This window comes from Boleophthalmus pectinirostris, unplaced genomic scaffold (assembly GCF_026225935.1).
Source record: "Boleophthalmus pectinirostris isolate CB_2022bp ecotype Guang Dong unplaced genomic scaffold, ASM2622593v1 HiC_scaffold_18, whole genome shotgun sequence".
Classification (NCBI taxonomy): Eukaryota; Metazoa; Chordata; class Actinopteri; order Gobiiformes; family Gobiidae; genus Boleophthalmus; species Boleophthalmus pectinirostris.
The window spans coordinates 29523542-29542179 of NW_026571133.1; the positions used below are offsets into that span (position 1 = coordinate 29523542).

The window sequence follows — 18638 nt, forward strand, 5'->3', positions numbered from 1 at the left end:
ACGCGAACTAGGCCAGCCAATCAGAAGCATCCGGCAAAGCTGCATGTCATTTCTGCCCTGCTTGCAACCTGCGCTCTATTTGTTTGTGTAGTCTGCGCTCGGGCGGCGTAACCTCGGACTTCTTTCATTTTATGCTTGGTACAAACCACTGGCGCGCAATCGATTTTGCTGATGCGGGCCGTCACTGCAGAGGGCGGAGGAGCGGGAATTACATCGCGCGCCTGCCGAATGTCAGGTGCTACTGGATGGGACTCTGACTAGGCATTTTCTCCCCGGTGACAGACTATTGCCGCGCGTCTTCCCAGATAAGCGCTCCTCCTCTTCTTCCCCTCCCTTCTCTCCTCCAGCAGCGCACCGACTATGGCCCTGGTGACTCTGCAGCGCTCTCCCACCCCCAGTGCAGCATCCTCGGCGAGCACGGCCAACAGCAGTGCTGGGGAGGTAAGCAGGGCACAGCTGCTCACTCTTTGTATGGAGCACTTAGGGGTGAGGCGCAGGAACCTTCTATCGGGGCACGTATACAAACTTAACAGTTGATGGGTGGTGCTGGTTTAACAGCCAATTTACGGAATGAATTTACGTGAGGGGCTATTTGATATCGTATTGTATTGGTATTTGTGAGACGTTATTGCAGCAGAGGATTTGTAAACAAAATCCTGCCAGGGGAGGGGTAAGGGGGCTTTTGGCTTTAGCTTTGAGAACAACGTGGTCATTTCCCCCAGTCACGTACCAAATTGCACATTACATAAACTAAAGTCCATGTAGATATTCTACCTAGGCCTATATAGGCCTACAAAATAAGGGTGAAATAGTTTTTTGTGTTTGCATTGTTTTATGTTAAATTGTACTAAAATTTAGAAGTTTCTGGCAATGATCACAAACATCACGCGAATGAAAGTTAGTAAAAACATATTACTCTGTAGAGAGACAGATGAATAGTTTGTCGTGGTTCTAAACTTGTTTATTGGGTTTATAAAGGGAAAAACGGTAGCGGCATAGGTGAACATGGCCAGTAGATGGTGCTATGTCACGGCTAATCCTTTTGCCTCTTGCTTTTGTCTGTAGGATTTTGGGAGTGATGATGACAGGAAAAACAATCAATGGTAAGTGTTACTACCACGGCCCCTGAAAAAGGGGATAAAACTTGAGTAAATCTCAAGGTCTTCAGTCAATGGTTTTAATGATCCAAGACCGAACCAGAGCTCCCCCTGCTGTTCAAACCGGATGTGCTTCATAAAAAAATCTTACCATAACACCAGAAAACAGTATAATATAATATAATCATGCAATGCAAATAATAATCATGTACCAATAAAACGAAATTACTTTTTAAAATAAATCCTATTATGAATTCTATATTTAACAGTAGTAATATTGTATTAGAAATTATATAATTTTTAAATAGTCTTGTTTTACAAACATTACACACACCCCTTGGAAATGAGATGTCATCCCGACATCTGACTCAAAACACTAATATTTAGAACTTAGAAATATGTCAAGTGCATGTAATGTTATGGAACATGTTACAGCTTATTGAAAAATAAACATGTTTAGGTATTACCATTAGCAGTATCTTAATGCAAAATCATTATGTTATGGTAAATAGTCACATTTTTTTATAGCGCTTTTCCACCTTCAAGGCACTCAAAGCGCTTTACAACAAGGAACCACTCACCCACTCACACTCACACACATTCATACACCAGTGTACACAGACACTGGTGTATTATGTTATTTCAGTTGTTACCAAAGGACAGTATGTCTCACTATGGTCTTCTTAGCATACACAGTTTCATTATAAACCTCGGTCACTCATTACAACTTGTCACTTTCAGCTTTTGAGGTTATTACACCCTATTACATCAGCTTGTCTCTAAATCACTGTAAGATAAGATAAGATAAACTAATCCTTTATTGTCTCCCATGGGAGAAATTTGTCTTGGGACAGGGGCTAACATGCTTTATCAAAAAAAAAAATAGGACAGCACAACACAAAGCACCACATAAACAAACACCATAGAACTAAGTAAATATGAGACAAAGTATGACCACGAGTGATGCACCAACCGGACCTTTAAACTATTCTTAACAGGCAAGCCCTTGCATTCTTGTATTCTATTAATTATTGCACATTCCCTAAGCCTATGTGCAGTTCTGATTGCACATTCCCTAAGCCTCTGTGCCGTTTTATTGCACATTCCCTAAGCCTATGTGCAATTTTGATTGCACATCCCCTAAGCCTATGTACAGTTTTAATTGCACATTCCCTAAGCCTTTTATAATTATTTTTTAACTGCACTATCTGTATCAATAGTATTACTCGTATGTGACCCTTATCTGTTACACAACAGTCCTGGAATTCAGGACTGAATTCCATATTAATGCTAGTGTTGTTGCAGAATTAGTGTTCATTACGATTTCTAAATCACCAAATGTTAAATGTCTCTTATTGTGCTATCATGCGTCAATAGAATGACTGGTAATCATAATAGAACATGTTTGGGTACCTCCAAAATGTCTCTGCTGCTTGTAGACCACAGAGCTGCTGGTAAGCTGCTGGCCAGATGATGCAACAGGAAGACCAGTTCATTCTAGGTGAAAACCCTTGGTGGATGTTTGGATGTGGTTTCGGGTTCAGCTACATGGGGTCGCTCCTCGAGGATGCTGGGAGGTCATCACTGGCGGTTGTGTTGTTGGGAGATGACACTCCTTCCTGGATGGTTGTTGCTGCTCTTTGATTCGTCCTCTCTTCCTGGATGTGTTCTTATTCTTCTCTTTCAGGATGGGATACTGTGGGGATACTGGTGTGTTTTCTTCTTCTACATCCTGATCTGTACCTGCAGTATCGTTAACACAGTCTGTTCCTGGTGGCACATTTTCATTTGCTTGCAGCTGCACTGCTGCTTGAGATACAGTGGGATAGTTGCAGTAGTACGAGTCGTCCTCCTCATCACTACTTTCTTCTTCTTGGGCAGCTGTTGGTGTTCTTTCTTTAGATCTGTTTCTTTTCTTTGTGTGTGCCAACATGAGGGGTAGCTCTAGTGGTAGGTGGGTACAAGGTAGGAGTAAGTTACGATGTAATATTCTACTGTCTCTGATTTTACTTTGTTCTGGTACGACTTCATAAATGGCGAGATCTTTGTATACTTGTCTCACCACTTTACAGATGCTGTCTTCCCAGAGATTGCACAGTTTTTCTTTGCCACCTCTAGGGGTCATCTTTCTCACAAGGATGCGACAGAACTTTTCCCAAGGAACCATGAGAACACCATGGTTTCTTTTTCTTCTTTTTTTTTTATGACTTTTTACACTTTTCTTTTGCTATTTCATAGACTTCTTGCATTTGACTTTTTAATATACTGCTGGTCGTTTGTCCATTTCCTGTGTCACTTTGAATAGAATGTCTATAGGCAGTCGTGGAGCTTGACCAAATAACAGGTAGAATGGGGAGAAGCCTGCGAAAATTACTTTGTTTAGTGACTCTTTCCATTTTGCCTTGTCTTTTTCAGTGAGAGTTCTCAGCATTTGTAACAGCATTCTGTTCAATCTCTCAACTTGCCCATTTCCTTCCGGATGGTAAGGGGTCGTTCTAGAGCCTGCCACACCACAGTGTTTGGACAGCTTAGCGAAAAGTTGATTTTCAAACTCATCCCATTGATCATGATGTATTTGTGACGGAAAACCAAACTAGTCATTCAATATTTTGTCTGCAACTATCTTTCCTGATTTTGATGTTGTGGTGTAAGCTTGGGCCTCCTGAACATCTGTCAACATGAAGGAAATCTATACACACCAATTCAAATGGTTGGGACATGACAATACTTGTTAGAGGGGTTCCTGTTTCTCGACTTGGCTTTTTACTTTTTACGCATGAACAACAGTTCACATACCATTCGATATGTTGTCCCATTTGAGGCTAGAAAAATCTGTCTCTGACCAGTGACGTTTTGTCAACCCCTTGATGTCCCATTTCGTTATGCTGTGCTTTCATAATTGTCTCTTTGTATGTTTCCAGCAAAACAAGTTGTGTTCTTACTGTTGTTTGGCATCTGAGAATGTTGTCAGTGTTAATCTGTCCCATTCCGATAACATTTTTTTGGTGGGCATGCTAAGTGACTTATACTCTTGGCCATTGGGTTTTGTGCCTGAATACTGGTAGGTGATGACAGGACCAATACATGAGTCATTCCTCTGGGTTTTGCTTGTCTTTGCTTTGGATAGGAACAAGCTTTTTGTTATTGTTCATTTGAGTAACTGCCATTTACCATTGTGTACTTGAGTCTGTTTCTATCACTTGAACAGTGGCTTATACTGCACGTGATGAGATTTCTTCTGTGCATGTTTTCATTATTGATTCAATGTCAAATGGCATGCATGATAAGCTGTCAGCATCCACATTTTCACGTCCAGGTCTGTACTTTATTGTGAGGTGAAAATCTGCAAGCTCTGCTACCCATCGACATCTGGTCACATTTAGTTTTGCTGTTGATAACGTGTACGTAAGTGGATTATTATTCGTGTATACTGTACATGATGCGCCAATCAGGTAGTCCCTATATCTCTCACGGACCGTCCATTTTAGCACAAGAAACTCAAGTTTTCCTGAATGTAGGTGGTAATTCTTCTCAGACTCAGTGAGTGTGCGGAACACATAAGGTATTATTCGCATCTTACCAGCTTGCTCCTGGTAGAATACTGCACCCAGACCTTGGTTTGAAACATCAGTGTGGAGTATAAATGGTTTACTGAAATCTGGGAAAGCAAGAATGGGTGGCTCTACAAGAAAACTGATCAACTTTTCCAAAATCTGCTGATGGTACTGAGTCCATTTAATTGGCGTGTTTGAGGGGACACCTTTTACTTTTCTTGTCTGTTTTGTCTTTGTTATTTGGCTGTCTGTTGTTTGTGTGCCAGCAGGGGTCTTGAGCAAGTGGTAGAGCGGACCAGCAATACGTGAAAAACTCTCTTATATACTGTCTGTAGTAGCTCAGTAGACCCATGATAGCTCTCAGCTCTCCTACTGTTTTGGGTGGCTTGTCTTTAAGAGCCCTGACTGCAACAGTATTTGCTGGATCCATTTTACTGCCCTCTGCTGAAACAATACACCCCAAATAACGCACTTCTTCTTTAAACAGTTCACATTTACTGGATTTTAGTTTAATACCATTTTGACAAAGTCTTTGTAATACAGTCATCATTAACATTGTTTTGTGAATGACTTACTGAACACAATGGTATCATTGAGGTATGGAATGCAGATTTCATCTCTTGGGTCTCCCAAACAAGTTTCCATACAGTGCTGAGAAGCAGCTCTGGCGTTCATTAAGCCGAAGGGGATTTGGATCCACTCGTATAAGCCCCAGGGGGGTCACCAATGCTGTCAGGTGGCAGGAGTCTTGAGCTATGAAACCCTGGTGGTAGGCTTTCCCTTGGTCAAGTAGGGAGAACCAAGAGTTGCCTCCCAGCCCGTCCATGATATCCTGAACCCTGGGAATAGGCTGACAGTCAGGAACTGTTCACTTGTTGAGTTCATGGTAGTCTATACATAACCTGAGCCCTCCGCACTTCTTCCGAACACACACTACAGGGGCAGCGTAAGGTGAGTGTGATTTTTCTACCCAGCCTTGTGCCATGAAGTCATGCAAATAGTCTTTCATGTCTCGGTAGAGAGGCTTGGGCATGGACAAGTATGTGTAGGGACAAAACAAAACAAGTGTAGGAACAGCAACCTCAGTGGTAGGTGCTTTGTTGGCAGTTTAAATGCTACTTCGAGCCAGCAAATATAGGGCATACCTTCTTCATTCGCAGCTGTTATTGCCAGTGTATTGTCACCTTCCAGTATTTCACAAATGTCTGAGTTTTACATGTGGCAGATTTTCCTTCCATCACTTGTTACTTGAGAGTCCCATAATGCTCTTGTCTCTGTCTTTTGTATGTAACAGTCAATCAAATACTTCTGTCCAACTAATGGGGCCACTTTGACATGTGTGCTATGCTTCAGTGACTTGGATTGGACTGTAACACATGACACTAAGGCTGTCACGATAACCGCAAAAATGATTCACCACGGTATTAAGAGGCCCACCACGATGCATGTTGAGCTACCGCAATCACCGCACGTGACCAGCGTGACCCGAGTCCTGCACAGGTCCTTTTTTAGAGACCCGCACCCACCCAGACCTGTTAACATTCCACCTGTTACCGCTCATGCCCGTGATAACCCAGGACTAACCCAAGACTAATCCAGGGCTAAGGAGAGTACCTTGCCTTACGTCCGCACTGCATGGAGGTAAGTGCAGCCGTTGCCCAATCGCGCTATGCGGACACCCTGCTCCGCTTGCTCAGGGTTCTCTCTACACAGGTACCTGACCTGGTGCAGGACTCTGACTTGACCTGCCACAGTGAGAGCTGGAGAGATGGCACTGGCACTTGTTTCAAAGCCAAATGTTACTTCTCCCACACTACACACGCTGTATCCGCGCAACAACCAAGGTACATGTGCATCTGCGCAAAAAGCGCATCATCGGAGGTGGGGAATGGGGGGGTGTCACAGCATACTGCGGTGTTAAGCTGCTATACTGCACCACAGGAGATATTCCCTAACCGTTACAGCCCTACATGACACATGTTCATATTATTCTTTATGGACAGTCCAGTGTTTAGTTTGTCAGGACTTGGAACAATAAAATACATTTTGCATGCTGCACATTGTCTGAGTCTCCTCTTATTTCCTCCAGTCTTACAGTTGGCACAGTTCTGGGAAACCTTTGGCATGTGGGTCACTGTTGGTCCCACAGGAGCGACCCTTGCCCGTTTAAAGGGTGCGACAGGCGGGCTCCTCTCATCGTGCAACCTGCTAAGAAATGTTCATCACTGACACAAGCATAACAGTGTGGACAGTCATTAATGTTATTTTGTTGGAAGCCAAAGCAACGCTTCCTGCACCTAGGACCAGGTGCTACAAAACATCAGGGGGTGATGTGATCATTCTGTGGGTTCTGATGCACATATGGGCTGGACCATGGCATTTGAGCTGGTATTGCAGGAGGAACGACCATAGGTGGGGTGACAGAACTTTGAGGTTGGTCCGCTTGAATGAGTTGCTGGGGCTATTGCATGAACTCTTTTATCTGTGAGACTTCAGCTTTTAAGTCACTCAGCAGTGTCATGTTAGATTGCATTTCTATTAGTTCTGATAAAATGTCTGGTTGTACTTTTGGTTTATTCCTTGGAGCAGGTGCTTTTTCTTTTCTTTCAGCTGGACTCTCATTGGTCTGTGCAGAATGGACAGCAACACGGTGTGGGGCAAGCAGCTTTTTTTAATCTTGTCTTTCATTCTCACATGCACAGGCAGCAGTAATTTTTCTAGCAACAATTAATTTGAAACATTAGCTAGTTGTAGGTCACGTTTTATGTTGTCATTCTGCAGGCCAGTCAACAGTGTGTGAAGGAATATGATATGCAACAGGACAGGGTCATACTTCAGGCCAGATTCAGATTTCTGAGAGGTGAAAAGTATTTTCTGTCTGAGATCTAGGGCACGAATGACAAAACTTTCTTTATTACCATGCACCTCAGAGCTTAGTTGCTTGTAGATCTGTTGCGCTTTTCTCTTGGTAGTGGCACCGGAGAATCCTCCTCAGAGCAGGGAGCAACAGGTTTGCTTTACCTTTGAGGTAACTGCAGAGTTGCATTCTAGGAGTGATGGCCCTTATGACAGCGTCCACAATCTCTGCTTCTGGAAAGCCCTTGGTTAGCCCATGCTCTATTTGATGTGCCAGACTAGAGAAAGTGAGACAATCTTTCTGTCCTGGGTACCTGATTTGGCCAGAGATTTTAAAGTCTTTATTCCAAGGAGTGGTGGCCTGGAGGTGGGCAGGGTATGTGATAAGTGGCTTCTCACTAGGTGCTTTACTTTTACTTTGTTTTTGCATTAATGATAACTTGAGTTGCAATGCCTCGATTTCTTTGACCAACTTTGTCTGTTCATCCAGGGTGTCATCTGCCATATTTTGTGGTATTACTTGTCCATTGCCCTGGCTGTTCCATAATGTCTGCTACATTGCTTTGGGTTGCTTCTATTTGTACAGACTCAATCTCAGATAAATCAGTAGCTGCATGGTCTCCTGTATTCCTATATTCTTGTATTTTGACTTTTATGTAGAGCAACTCTGACATGCTCTAATCCTCCAGCGCTTCGAGCTCATCCCATTGCAAATGGGAGCTGATCATTGTTATCAGCACAGTTCGGAGCTTAGTCTTTACGAGTTCAATTTCACATGCAGCAGGAATGCCTAAGAGTCAAAAAATATCCACTAAATTGTCTTTGCTTGGATGATAGGATCACTTCTAGCTGTAGATCATCTATGTCCGATGCCTCTCTCTTTATTACACAGTTATTACATGACGACGCAGAGTATATATATATATATATATATATATATATATATTTTATTTTTTTTTACATTTTTTATTGCGATTTTTGTACCTTCCTTTGGTTTTCACATAGTTCTTCTGATGCTTAATCTTTTCAGCCTCAGTGAGAGTTTCTTCATGGTGAAAGGAGCTGCCCTCTTCCTTCAACAAGGTGGCATTGCACAGGAGCCAAATACCCCCACTCATCATAAACATGCAGGTAAAACCTGTTATAATTGAGCTCAAGAAAAACACTAGTCTGAGTTTTTTTTTTACCTATATGGAATTGTCTATGATTATATCAAAATGTACAAATATGATTGTATTTGATCTAGGAGATTTACCTCAACACCTTCAGGTCATGTTTAAGATCCTCCGCTCTGAAGATCGCATTAAGTTGGTAAGAATAAAATCCACCTCTCTTCAGATCTAACTTTGAACTGACTTTTAACAAAATATTGTTTAAAAAATGATATGGTAAAAGATCTATACTCTCCCAGGCTGTACGTTTAGAAAGTGGATGGTCAGAGAGAGTGCGTTACATGGTCGTCATCTACACCAATGGTCATCAAGACACTGAGGAAAATATTGTTCTGGGAATGGACTTTGCAGATAAAGACAGGTATGATCTTTCCTTTACTTTCGTGGCATAAGGGTTTTTTAATTAATATGTTACTTGTTTTGTGTAATTGTCTGCAGTAAAACATGTTCAATTGGGATGGTATTACCACTGTGGAGTGACACAAACATCCACTTAGATGGAGATGGGTAAGTGGGGTTTTATGGCATTTTTTGTTTTCTTTTGTTTGTTTTAGCTTGGGACTTCTGAAAACTACTGTAGCACAGATGTAGTCTATATATTTAAATAACCAAATTAGAAATAAAAACAGTGTTTTTAATCAACTAGTTTAGTTTAGATATCTACTTAGTTTAATCTCTGTTTGTGGCCCTAGAGGCAAGTGAGAGACTTAGATTTAGGAGGTTGTAGCAGTAGAGATTCTGTTTACCATGTAAATTCTGATTGAATAAATCCATTATCTTCTATTGGGTACACTCCAGTGGCTGAAAAGAGAATAACATCCTTTTTTGTTTTCGTGCTGACCTGTTAACATTGTGTGTGGCTTTGAGTTGGGGGAATGTTCCATGGGGCTGAGTTGAGTGAATGGCATAAACACTAGTGTACTGTGTGAACATCTATGAACATCTCGCTTTTCTATCTGACTTAAACTTACTTCTAAATTCTTGTCATCTTTTCTCAGAGGCTTTAGTGTTAACACCGCAGGGAGGTCACATGTCTTCAAGCCTGTGTCTGTGCAGGCCATGTGGTGAGTAAATCTTTGATCTGTATGTGGGATTAGACTGAGAAAGATAAGCACAATGCACTATCTGGTCTAACTGTTTTTTTATTCAGTAATTTAGGGTAATCTCTGATGTAGAGTTTATTTATTTATTTTAAAAAAGAGTACATTTGATGGGGATTCCCTTTTTAATGGGCAATTTTAATTTCCTGAGGTAATGGATGTAATTATTTTTTTAAATATCCAGAGATAAACTCAAAAATATCTTATATCCTGATATACAATTATAATAAAAAACGGACAGGATTTATACAATATAAATATAATTAACTAGAACTAGTTCACAATGGATAGCAATTGACTGCTGTTTCATAGTTACGCCATCTACTGGTCACTTTGAAGAAGTACCCTGTTGATCTTGCCTATGTCCCACAGGTCGGCCCTTCAGGTCATACATAAAGCATGTGAGGTGTCACGTCGGTTCAACTATTTCCCAGGAGGCATTGCTCTCACGTGGATGGCCTTTTATGAGAGCAGCATCACCTCAGAACAAAGTTGCATTAATGAGTGGAATGCTATGACAGATCTAGAGAGCACACGGCCAGACTCTCCTGCCACCTTTGTAGAAAGGTGAAAATCTAAATCATATAATGCGATACAAATGTTATGTACTAAATGTGTCAAAGTATACAAAACACACAGAGAAGAGAGAGAACTTTATGAAAAATGAACAGGCCTGAACTACTGTTATATCATATATAACAGTCATATATATCATATATATATAAGTGCCATTGTCAGTCACACAGGATCACTGAGGTTTCAAAAAAAAAAATTTATTTTTTGTCAGGCCAACAGAGAGAGAGAGGACAGAGTGTCTGATTAAAGCCAAACTTCGTAACATCATGATGTTTCAGGACCTGGAGAACATCACCTCAAAGGAGGTTTGTAGAAACTGACAAGCACAATGTTTATACTCTGTGATAAACCAAAACACAACGATGCTTCTGTGTGCAGATTCGTAACGAGCTGGAGCAGCATATGAGTTGTAACCTCAAAGACTACAAGGAGTTTATCGACAATGAGATGCTTTTAATTTTAGGACAAATGGACAAAGCCACTCTAATCTTTGACCATGTGTATTTGGTAAACATAACTACTTATATTTTGTACATTTAACATTTATAAAATGATCCATTATCTATTGATTTCTGTTATAGGGCTCTGAATGGAATGCTTCAAATCTAGAGGAGCTAAGGGACTGCGGGTGAGCTTATTCATTACAGTCAGATAGTTTAAACTTGCTATTTCTGTTCTCTGCATGTTTTCTGTAATACACCTCTGAAAATTATAGTCTGTGTAAATAATAACTAGAAAAGATATATGAATATATGAATGTTTCAGCAAATAAACAACTTCATGTCTTTAATTGCAGAGTGGGTTACATTCTGAATGTTACAAGGGAGATAGACAACTTCTTCCCTGGGCTGTTCTCCTACCACAATGTGCGAGTATATGACGAGGAAGCCACAGACCTTCTGGCCCACTGGAATGACACCTACAACTTCATTGTTAAAGCCAAGTAAGTAATTATATAGTATATATAGGGATATCTAAAATACTAGAGAATGGACTGCTGTGTATCATAACTAGTATTACATGTATTCATTAGATGTCAGTGTAGTTTAGTCTTCAACACACAAGCTGTCATAGCATTGACAAAATGTCATCATCCAAATGCAGGACACAGCTGCGAAAGCTACAACAGACAGATCTGAAATGCAGCTGTTAATCTGGTTGCTATGCAACCGTCTGAGAAATCTTACCTGATATAAAATAAGACAGTTATAAATGAATGCATTGCTCAACAAAAGTAAATGTATTTGACTGTCCAATAGGAAAAACAGTTCCAAGTGCCTGGTGCACTGTAAGATGGGGGTGAGCCGGTCTGCCTCCACTGTTATTGCCTATGCCATGAAGGAGTATGGCTGGTCTCTGGAGAAAGCCCACAACTATGTGAAGCAAAAACGCAGCATAGCCCAGCCAAATGCTGCTTTCATGAAGCAGCTTGCTGAGTATGAAGGAATCCTGGATGCAAGGTTAGCAAATTAATTACCATGTTCTGATTATATTGTCTGCTTATATTTTTTCTAATTAAAACCTATGACGTATGAAGTTGCAGTAATGATGTATGAAGTTGCAGTAATGATGTATGAAGTTGCAGTAGGCCTATGCTGCTTTACATAGCCTATGAATGGAACCTAGTCCACTTCAGTAAGTCTGATTGTCCCTGTTCTACAGTAAACAGCGCCATAACAAACTTTGGAGGCCTGAAACTGATGAGGAGAGCTCTGATGATCTGCAGGCGTCTGGTCACACCACTGGAGGAGAGGAGACGCCTGGACTCAGAGACGAAGAGGCCTGGGGGGGCTGTGGGGCATCCCCCTGCAGAATGGGACTGGAAATGGAGCCCTTGGACTCACTGAACTATAATTACTACTTCAGACGTTTGTCAGATTCTGCACTAGACAGTGAGCCATCCACACCAGTACGAGGCCCACCTCTGCTCGGAATGGAGCGGGTTTTCATAGAGATTGAAGATGTAGAAAGGGATGCCTTGCTGGAGGATGATGGGTTCCCAATGGCCCATTTAGCACTACCTGGAGAAGGCACAGCTGCTCAGACATGTGGGCGTCTGGACCCTTTGGAGGACATGAGACTGCGATTGGAGTTCAGCACTTTGGAAGAAGAGGATGAAGAGGAGGCCAAGAAGGAGGAGGCAGAGATGGCTGCTCTGGCTCAAACCCCTGGAAACTCAGATGGAAAGAGAGGAGATGATGACAGGCAGGAGGAGGGCCAGTTAGGCTTTGCCAACCTCAATACTAACAACAGCAACCGGCTAGCAGCCAAGCGCAGCTGTCCTGCAGCCTTTGATGTAAGTGACATTTTTCTACATGTATGTTGAGTGAGTTGTTTTATAAATAAATATGAAATATTTAATATTTTTCTGTCCAAATTTAGGATAGTGGAAGCACTAGCAACCCTTTGAAGGTAAAGCCTTCATATCAGTCCTGTAAAGACTGTCTGCGTCTGCCCCAGGGTCGGCGCTGTGATCGTCCAGCAGGGGGCCGGTCCCATCGCTTAAACCCCTCACGTCATTGTAATATCCCCTCAATATACATCAACCCTCCTGGGACAGTCTTCACCTCTAGTCCAGTATTACCATCCATGGCCACTGGAGTCATCACTCCAAACCTCGTCCAGCCCTGCAGTCACTTTTGCCCCACCTGCTCCACTGGAGTCCCATTCGTCCACCGGCCCAAACTAGCCTCCCCCATGAGCTGTGAGGATACCGACAGCATGTCTGAGGAGGTGCAAGGACACATTCATGCTCAAACAGATGCCATAGATCTCACCCCAGGCTTAACCCCTCATTGTGAGAGTGCAGTTCCTCTCCAGATGCAGATACCACGAGTGGGGATCGGATTTGGACTTGAACTCATGCAACAGAGGGCAGAGCAGCTTGAGAAAGTGCCCAGTTTGGCTGTGGAAGGCCAGCTTCCAGTCAGACCTCTGCCTTAATAAATGTGACCTGGAAAAGCTGAAGCTCTGGGGGCTTAGCTGTGCCTCCACAGTGATCAGACGCAAGTGCAGAAGCCTGATCAGTGCTGGCTTATGCTACTGTCCAGCTCTTCTTGCATCAGCAGCAGTAGGCTGCATTTACAGAAAGGCTCCTAAACACACTGGGACTAGATGATTCAGCACTGGCTGGTGTACTTGCTTCTAGAAAACAGCCACTGAAGACATTTTCTCTCACTTAAAATGGTGTATGATTTGTATCTTGCAGTTAGCTGGAATTTCCATAACCCAGTGGTGGTCGGTCATGCTGACCATAGACCGAAAAGCAGAACACTGCAGTTGAGGTTTTGGTCACCTTTTGTTATTAAAGATCACTGTTCAACTTACAGCTAGCACTTTGATACTGTGCAAAGACAGAAAAGACAACATGCTTCATGCGACAAAAAAACAACAAGGCAACACACTAATGTCCATAAACTGTTTAGATTAGCTCACCAATAGTATTTAAAAGCACGCTCAATCCGTGTTTGCAATTTGGGATCACCGGCATAGCAACTGAATCAAGACTGTTTCATAAGTTTTTGTTCTTGTAGATTTGACTTTTTACCAGGGCATTTAATGTGACATTATATGTGTAAAAAGCATGTCATTGTTGGTGGGTCTTGTATCTGACCACCATCATCTTGTGTGTTTGCCACTCCAGTGAGTCCAATTTTATGACTGATGTGATCATGTCCTTAAAGCACTTGACTGAGCATGATGACAGTGTTGCACAACAGTTGTTTGTACATTCACACATTTAAGTTATGTTATGAAATTGAAATCATTTTATTCTGCTTGTTTGGCACAAAAATATGTGAGGTCTCATATAAAGGGAGACATACACGCTTTATCAACTAAAGATTTGATTGCAGCTAATACTACCTTAAAATACAGGCACAGAAACATTACTAAAAAGCTTCAGCACATCTCCTGACATTCTTGACTATGGCATAAAAATATATTTTTTGTTAATGTACTTGAACTATGATTCAAGTTTAAATGCTGTCTGCCACGGATCCTAAGTTGCTGTGCCATAAGGAATTACTGTGTATATGTGTACATTTACTTGAATTTGTGTTGCTCCTGTTTTCACATGCTGGGTATGCTGAAACCAAAGGGGTGATTTTTTTTGGGGGGGGGTTGTTGTTTTTTTTGTTTTTTGTTTTGTTTTTTGCATTTTTTGACAATTTTGCTGAGAATTCATTTGACCCATGCTACTGGAGCTGCTGGCTTGCTCGGTTATATATTTTTATTGCAATTTTGCATTTATTACATTTCCACAAGATTACCATAAGCACATCCAGCTCATTGTTCACTAGACATGGTGCATAGACTCTCCTCATTTCGCCAACAGTTTGTACTTTTGGGTTTGTATTTAAGTGCCTTAAACTCAGCCTTAGCTCCATCATATTGATTGAAGGCTTAGTATCTTTGTTGATGGTCTTGGTCTCTGTACATACAAAACACATTTACTCCCAGTAACAATCATTAACTTGTCTTTGAAACGTATGGCATATCATGTATGCAAACATAAACAACTGGTGGACTTCCGTTTCTAATATCCTATATATGACTAGTCTTATCTGTTTGATATTGTTCTGCCTCTGTGGTACACTGAATGATAAACCTCAAATGACCTGGAATGAGAACTATCTTTTGCATTTAGGATGGGTGAGAGTTATGCTATCTTAATATTTTTTATGTAGAAAGAAGTTTGTAACAGTTTCAACTTTGCTTTTAATTAAAGTTGAAGTACAGTGTAATGTATTCCGTTACAAACATCTGTCATCATAGACAATCCACAACTTCCTCATTGGCATTTGTTTATCATTGGTTGTTTTCAAGCAGATCAAAATGAACAAATAAAGAAGACCGTTTCTGGTGGAAACTCCTCATTGTCTTCTGTATGGTACAATGCCAATGTTTATGTGCAATGCACTTTTTAATAATTTGTTAAAGTATGTCCATGTTAATATTTATCATGGAAATAAACAATTTGTTCTGTATAGTATTATTTTGTGTTTTTGCAACAACAACAAAAAGAGGGAGAAACAAACCTTATAGCATGTAACTTTCACTTACTTGCTCTTTAAGTACAATGAAGTAGGCAGAGAGCAGTTTTATTGAATTATCCAAATGAAGTGGTGACATCATGAGAAAGGTGACAGCTCAGGGACGGCCTCTCAGAAGTTGTACAGGACTTCAGCCGGAGAAACATCCTGATAAATTACAGTCTGTAAGTACAAAACTATAATCATTAGCTGTACTTAGACACTATTATGTACTATTACTTTGTCAATAGACATAACAAAACAGTAAATATAGACCTAAGAGTAACAAGTATGGTATTTAACAGTGTTATTGTAGAAGAGCTGTGATATTTTGACCTAATGTAGAAAGAGAAACCAACAATACTGTAAATGTATATGTATTGTGCTGTAGAGGTTAATTTTATGCATTAAGAGATACAAGATTGCAATTTATATCCAGCTAATATTGTGCTCTCAAGTTTTGGTAGTGATCAGAGAAAAACAAGGCTAACTTGGGATAGGGCTAACAGCCTGTACCCAGTCACACGCCTCTCATAAACTGTCTGGGTGCTTAGTATTGGAAGCATGAGAGCCAAAGGAGAGGGCCATGGAAACAGTGCTATAGTAGAAGAGCTTTCACAGGCCAATGTCACAAATGCCTCTGCTATTGTAATGCCACCATCCCAAAAATAACACTGGGCTGGAGAGGCAAGTGCTTACATCTGTCAAGTACCTGGATTTGGAAGAGTCACAATGTCAGACAGTTAAATAAACAAATATATGTGCAAATATTTTCAATTTAAAATGGGTGGCTTAATTTACACACAGTAGACATGTAAGTTGGTATGCCAAGACAAAAAACACATGTCGCTCAACACCTCTAATGCTTGAAATAGCTCCAGTACATGATTGCAGATGCAGGGTGAAGAGGTTCAGTCACCTCTTGATAGTCTTCCATCTTCAACTCAAGATGAAAGAAGTAAAATTGACTACATACATCCTTAATAATAGACTTAAAGAACATCTAACTAATACAGTAAGAACTAAGAATAGCGTCATTTAATGTTCATACTGTTCATGTTCATACATGAACTTTTTTTTCACCTCTTCACTTAGATGCTCATAAAAACAGTAATTAGGCCCTCATGACTTGAATCAAGTATCCAAATGACCTTTATGCAAACCCTTGTAACCAAAACAATGATAAACCATAGACAGGCTAAATGGAAGAGCATACAGAACAAATTAGCCATGCCTTCTACTAATTGAGAATGCCTGATACTTCTGAATGCTGGCTGGCTCAGAAAGAACACTTTTAAGTTTTAAATAATGTTAGATCAAACACTTGGGTTATGTAGTACTCTGAAACTTTAACGTAATGTAATTATTCATTTGATCCCAAAATAGATTTTTATGAGTTTTATGTGATTTCTCATCTAGTTTCATTTTAGTTTCCTGACACACATAAGCAGCAAATGTAAATTACAAACTAGTTTTTTATACTGTGTATAAAAGAAAATCCTAATTCATATAAAACAAATATTTTTTTTTTTTTAGGAAGCGAAAAACAGAATGGGTCAAAAGCTTGACAAGTTGTCTGACAAAGATGAGGACTCACTGGATCATTCTGAGCAGACGGGAGAGACCCAGGAAACAGAGGTGTACACCAAAGACCCAGACTGTGACATCTTTGGGACGCCTCCGAATGATGCCGGAATCTGTGTCAGTGGGCATGCTCGGGAGTCTACTGTCCCTGTGGCACGTACAGACCCCCAAACTTGGCAGCCAATCAGAGGTTTAGGTCAGCCCGAGTGCCCTCTCATTACAGAGGGGCAACAGGTGGGCGGGGTTAGCAACAGCCAGGATGCCACTCAAGCTAGAGAGGAGTCAAAAACAGTTTTGAGAGCTCCAGAGAGCAGACTGAAGTCCAAGCAGCCTAATAATAAACACAGTGAGAGACAGGCTGTGGCCTGTTTTGGGACCGCAGCAATGGAGGAGCAGAGGAAGGGCTTTGAAGGACAAGAAAATGAAGAAGACTTTGTTGTTCTGGAGAGAGACGACACCTGGGTTTCAACAAATGGACAAAACATGGAGATTCAAACTGACCACATTCAAATAATGACCCAAGAAGCAACAAGTGGCGAGAGCTCAAGCTGGAGGACATCTACAGACAGAGCTGAAACCAATGCTGATAGTTGTGTGGAGAGTAATTTAGGCCCACATTTGGGTGAAGTGACAGGCAGCAGGTGTCAGCTAAAAGCATCCAATACTATTGGAGCTACCCAGGCAGAAACAACAGGGAGAGGAACAGGAGAGACAGGCAACCAAAACACCAGGGAAATCAGAACTGCATCGAATCCAAAAAGCAGAGGTTTGTTGAAAAGGATTGTTAGACGGAAGACCAATGACGAGTGTGAGATCATTCCTTGTGAACCTGCTGTGAAGGCTCAAGAAGAGATGGAGGAAGGCAGGGAAAACTATAAAGATTGCATTACTGCAAGCAAAACACAAGATATGAGTGCTGTTACCAGAAGGGCCAATACTCGCCATGGTAGTTCCAAGAAAGATGACAACCAGTCTGATGCCAACTCAACTAAGCCCTCTAGCTCCAGCATACCGCAACAGCAAGGAGATCCGGCTTTATTACTGGAACAATGTGAGGCGATTTCTGATCCTCAGTGCTGCAATGGAATAAAGGAAGTGGCCAGTTTCAAAAAGGAGAGTGAGTTTGTCTGCTTCTCCGCTGTCATCACCCCTCCGCCCCCAACTCATGTAATGCCTGAGAAGGAGTCAGAGAGAAGAAGGCAAGATTTAAAGGTAACATCCGAATCAGAGGGAAATGTGGAAGTATCAAATGAAAAGTCAAAAGTTAAAGGTCCACCACCTCCTGTTCCTAAAAAACCCAAAAATCCATTTATAAAACTCAAAACGGCACAGTTAATGTCAGAAGATGTACCAAAAAGAGGCAAGGATCACCTCCGTTCAGAAGGGAGGGTCAAGCGGAGACACACGTTTCATTTTAACAAAGATCTACTGGGACACAAGCCTATCAACCAAGATATGTGTCAGCTTTGGGATGAGCGGGGAACATACTTCATACCAACTAGTGCAAGGCGCCTGTCAGTTGACCTCAGTCCCTGGGAAGAACTTTCACTCCTTGAAGATCAGGACAGAAGCGGGATTAACTTTGACTACTGTGCACGTATTGCAGACCTATCACCAGATGAGGAACCAAGGAACCTAGACATGTTGCAGAGGAAAGTGTTTTTAG

At 41.4% G+C, this 18638-nt stretch overlaps 2 protein-coding genes across 2 annotated transcripts in view; one reads left to right on the forward strand and one right to left on the reverse strand.

Moving 5' to 3' along the window:
• Nucleotides 1-15510, reverse strand: part of myo1hb (myosin IHb) — a 30980-nt gene extending 15470 nt beyond the window's left edge. Inside the window, exon 1 of the mRNA XM_020925113.2 lies at nucleotides 15420-15510. The gene's annotated coding sequence lies outside the window, so the exon portion shown is untranslated. The remainder of the gene's footprint in view (nucleotides 1-15419) is intronic.
• ssh1b (slingshot protein phosphatase 1b) lies at nucleotides 114-15177 on the forward strand. The gene is made up of 15 exons (XM_020925313.2): nucleotides 114-441; nucleotides 1066-1103; nucleotides 8538-8638; nucleotides 8754-8818; nucleotides 8919-9040; nucleotides 9118-9186; nucleotides 9678-9743; nucleotides 10152-10346; nucleotides 10567-10660; nucleotides 10734-10862; nucleotides 10937-10983; nucleotides 11152-11298; nucleotides 11615-11815; nucleotides 12018-12651; nucleotides 12738-15177. The coding sequence occupies exons 1-15, from the start codon at nucleotides 361-363 to the stop codon at nucleotides 13296-13298; spliced, it is 2550 nt and encodes an 849-aa protein (XP_020780972.2). The 5' UTR covers nucleotides 114-360; the 3' UTR covers nucleotides 13299-15177.
• Nucleotides 15511-18638: the final 3128 nt, after the last annotated feature.

What these genes read in the sequence shown, in the direction of transcription:
- ssh1b (XM_020925313.2), top strand. Translation starts at nt 361, where the DNA reads ATGGCCCTGGTGACTCTGCAGCGCTCTCCCACCCCCAGTGCAGCATCC. An exon ending in ATCCACTTAGATGGAGATGG is followed by an intron (nt 9,187 to 9,677) that starts GTAAGTGGGGTT and finishes ATCTTTTCTCAG; the next exon opens with AGGCTTTAGTGTTAACACCG. An exon ending in TCTTTGACCATGTGTATTTG is followed by an intron (nt 10,863 to 10,936) that starts GTAAACATAACT and finishes TTTCTGTTATAG; the next exon opens with GGCTCTGAATGGAATGCTTC.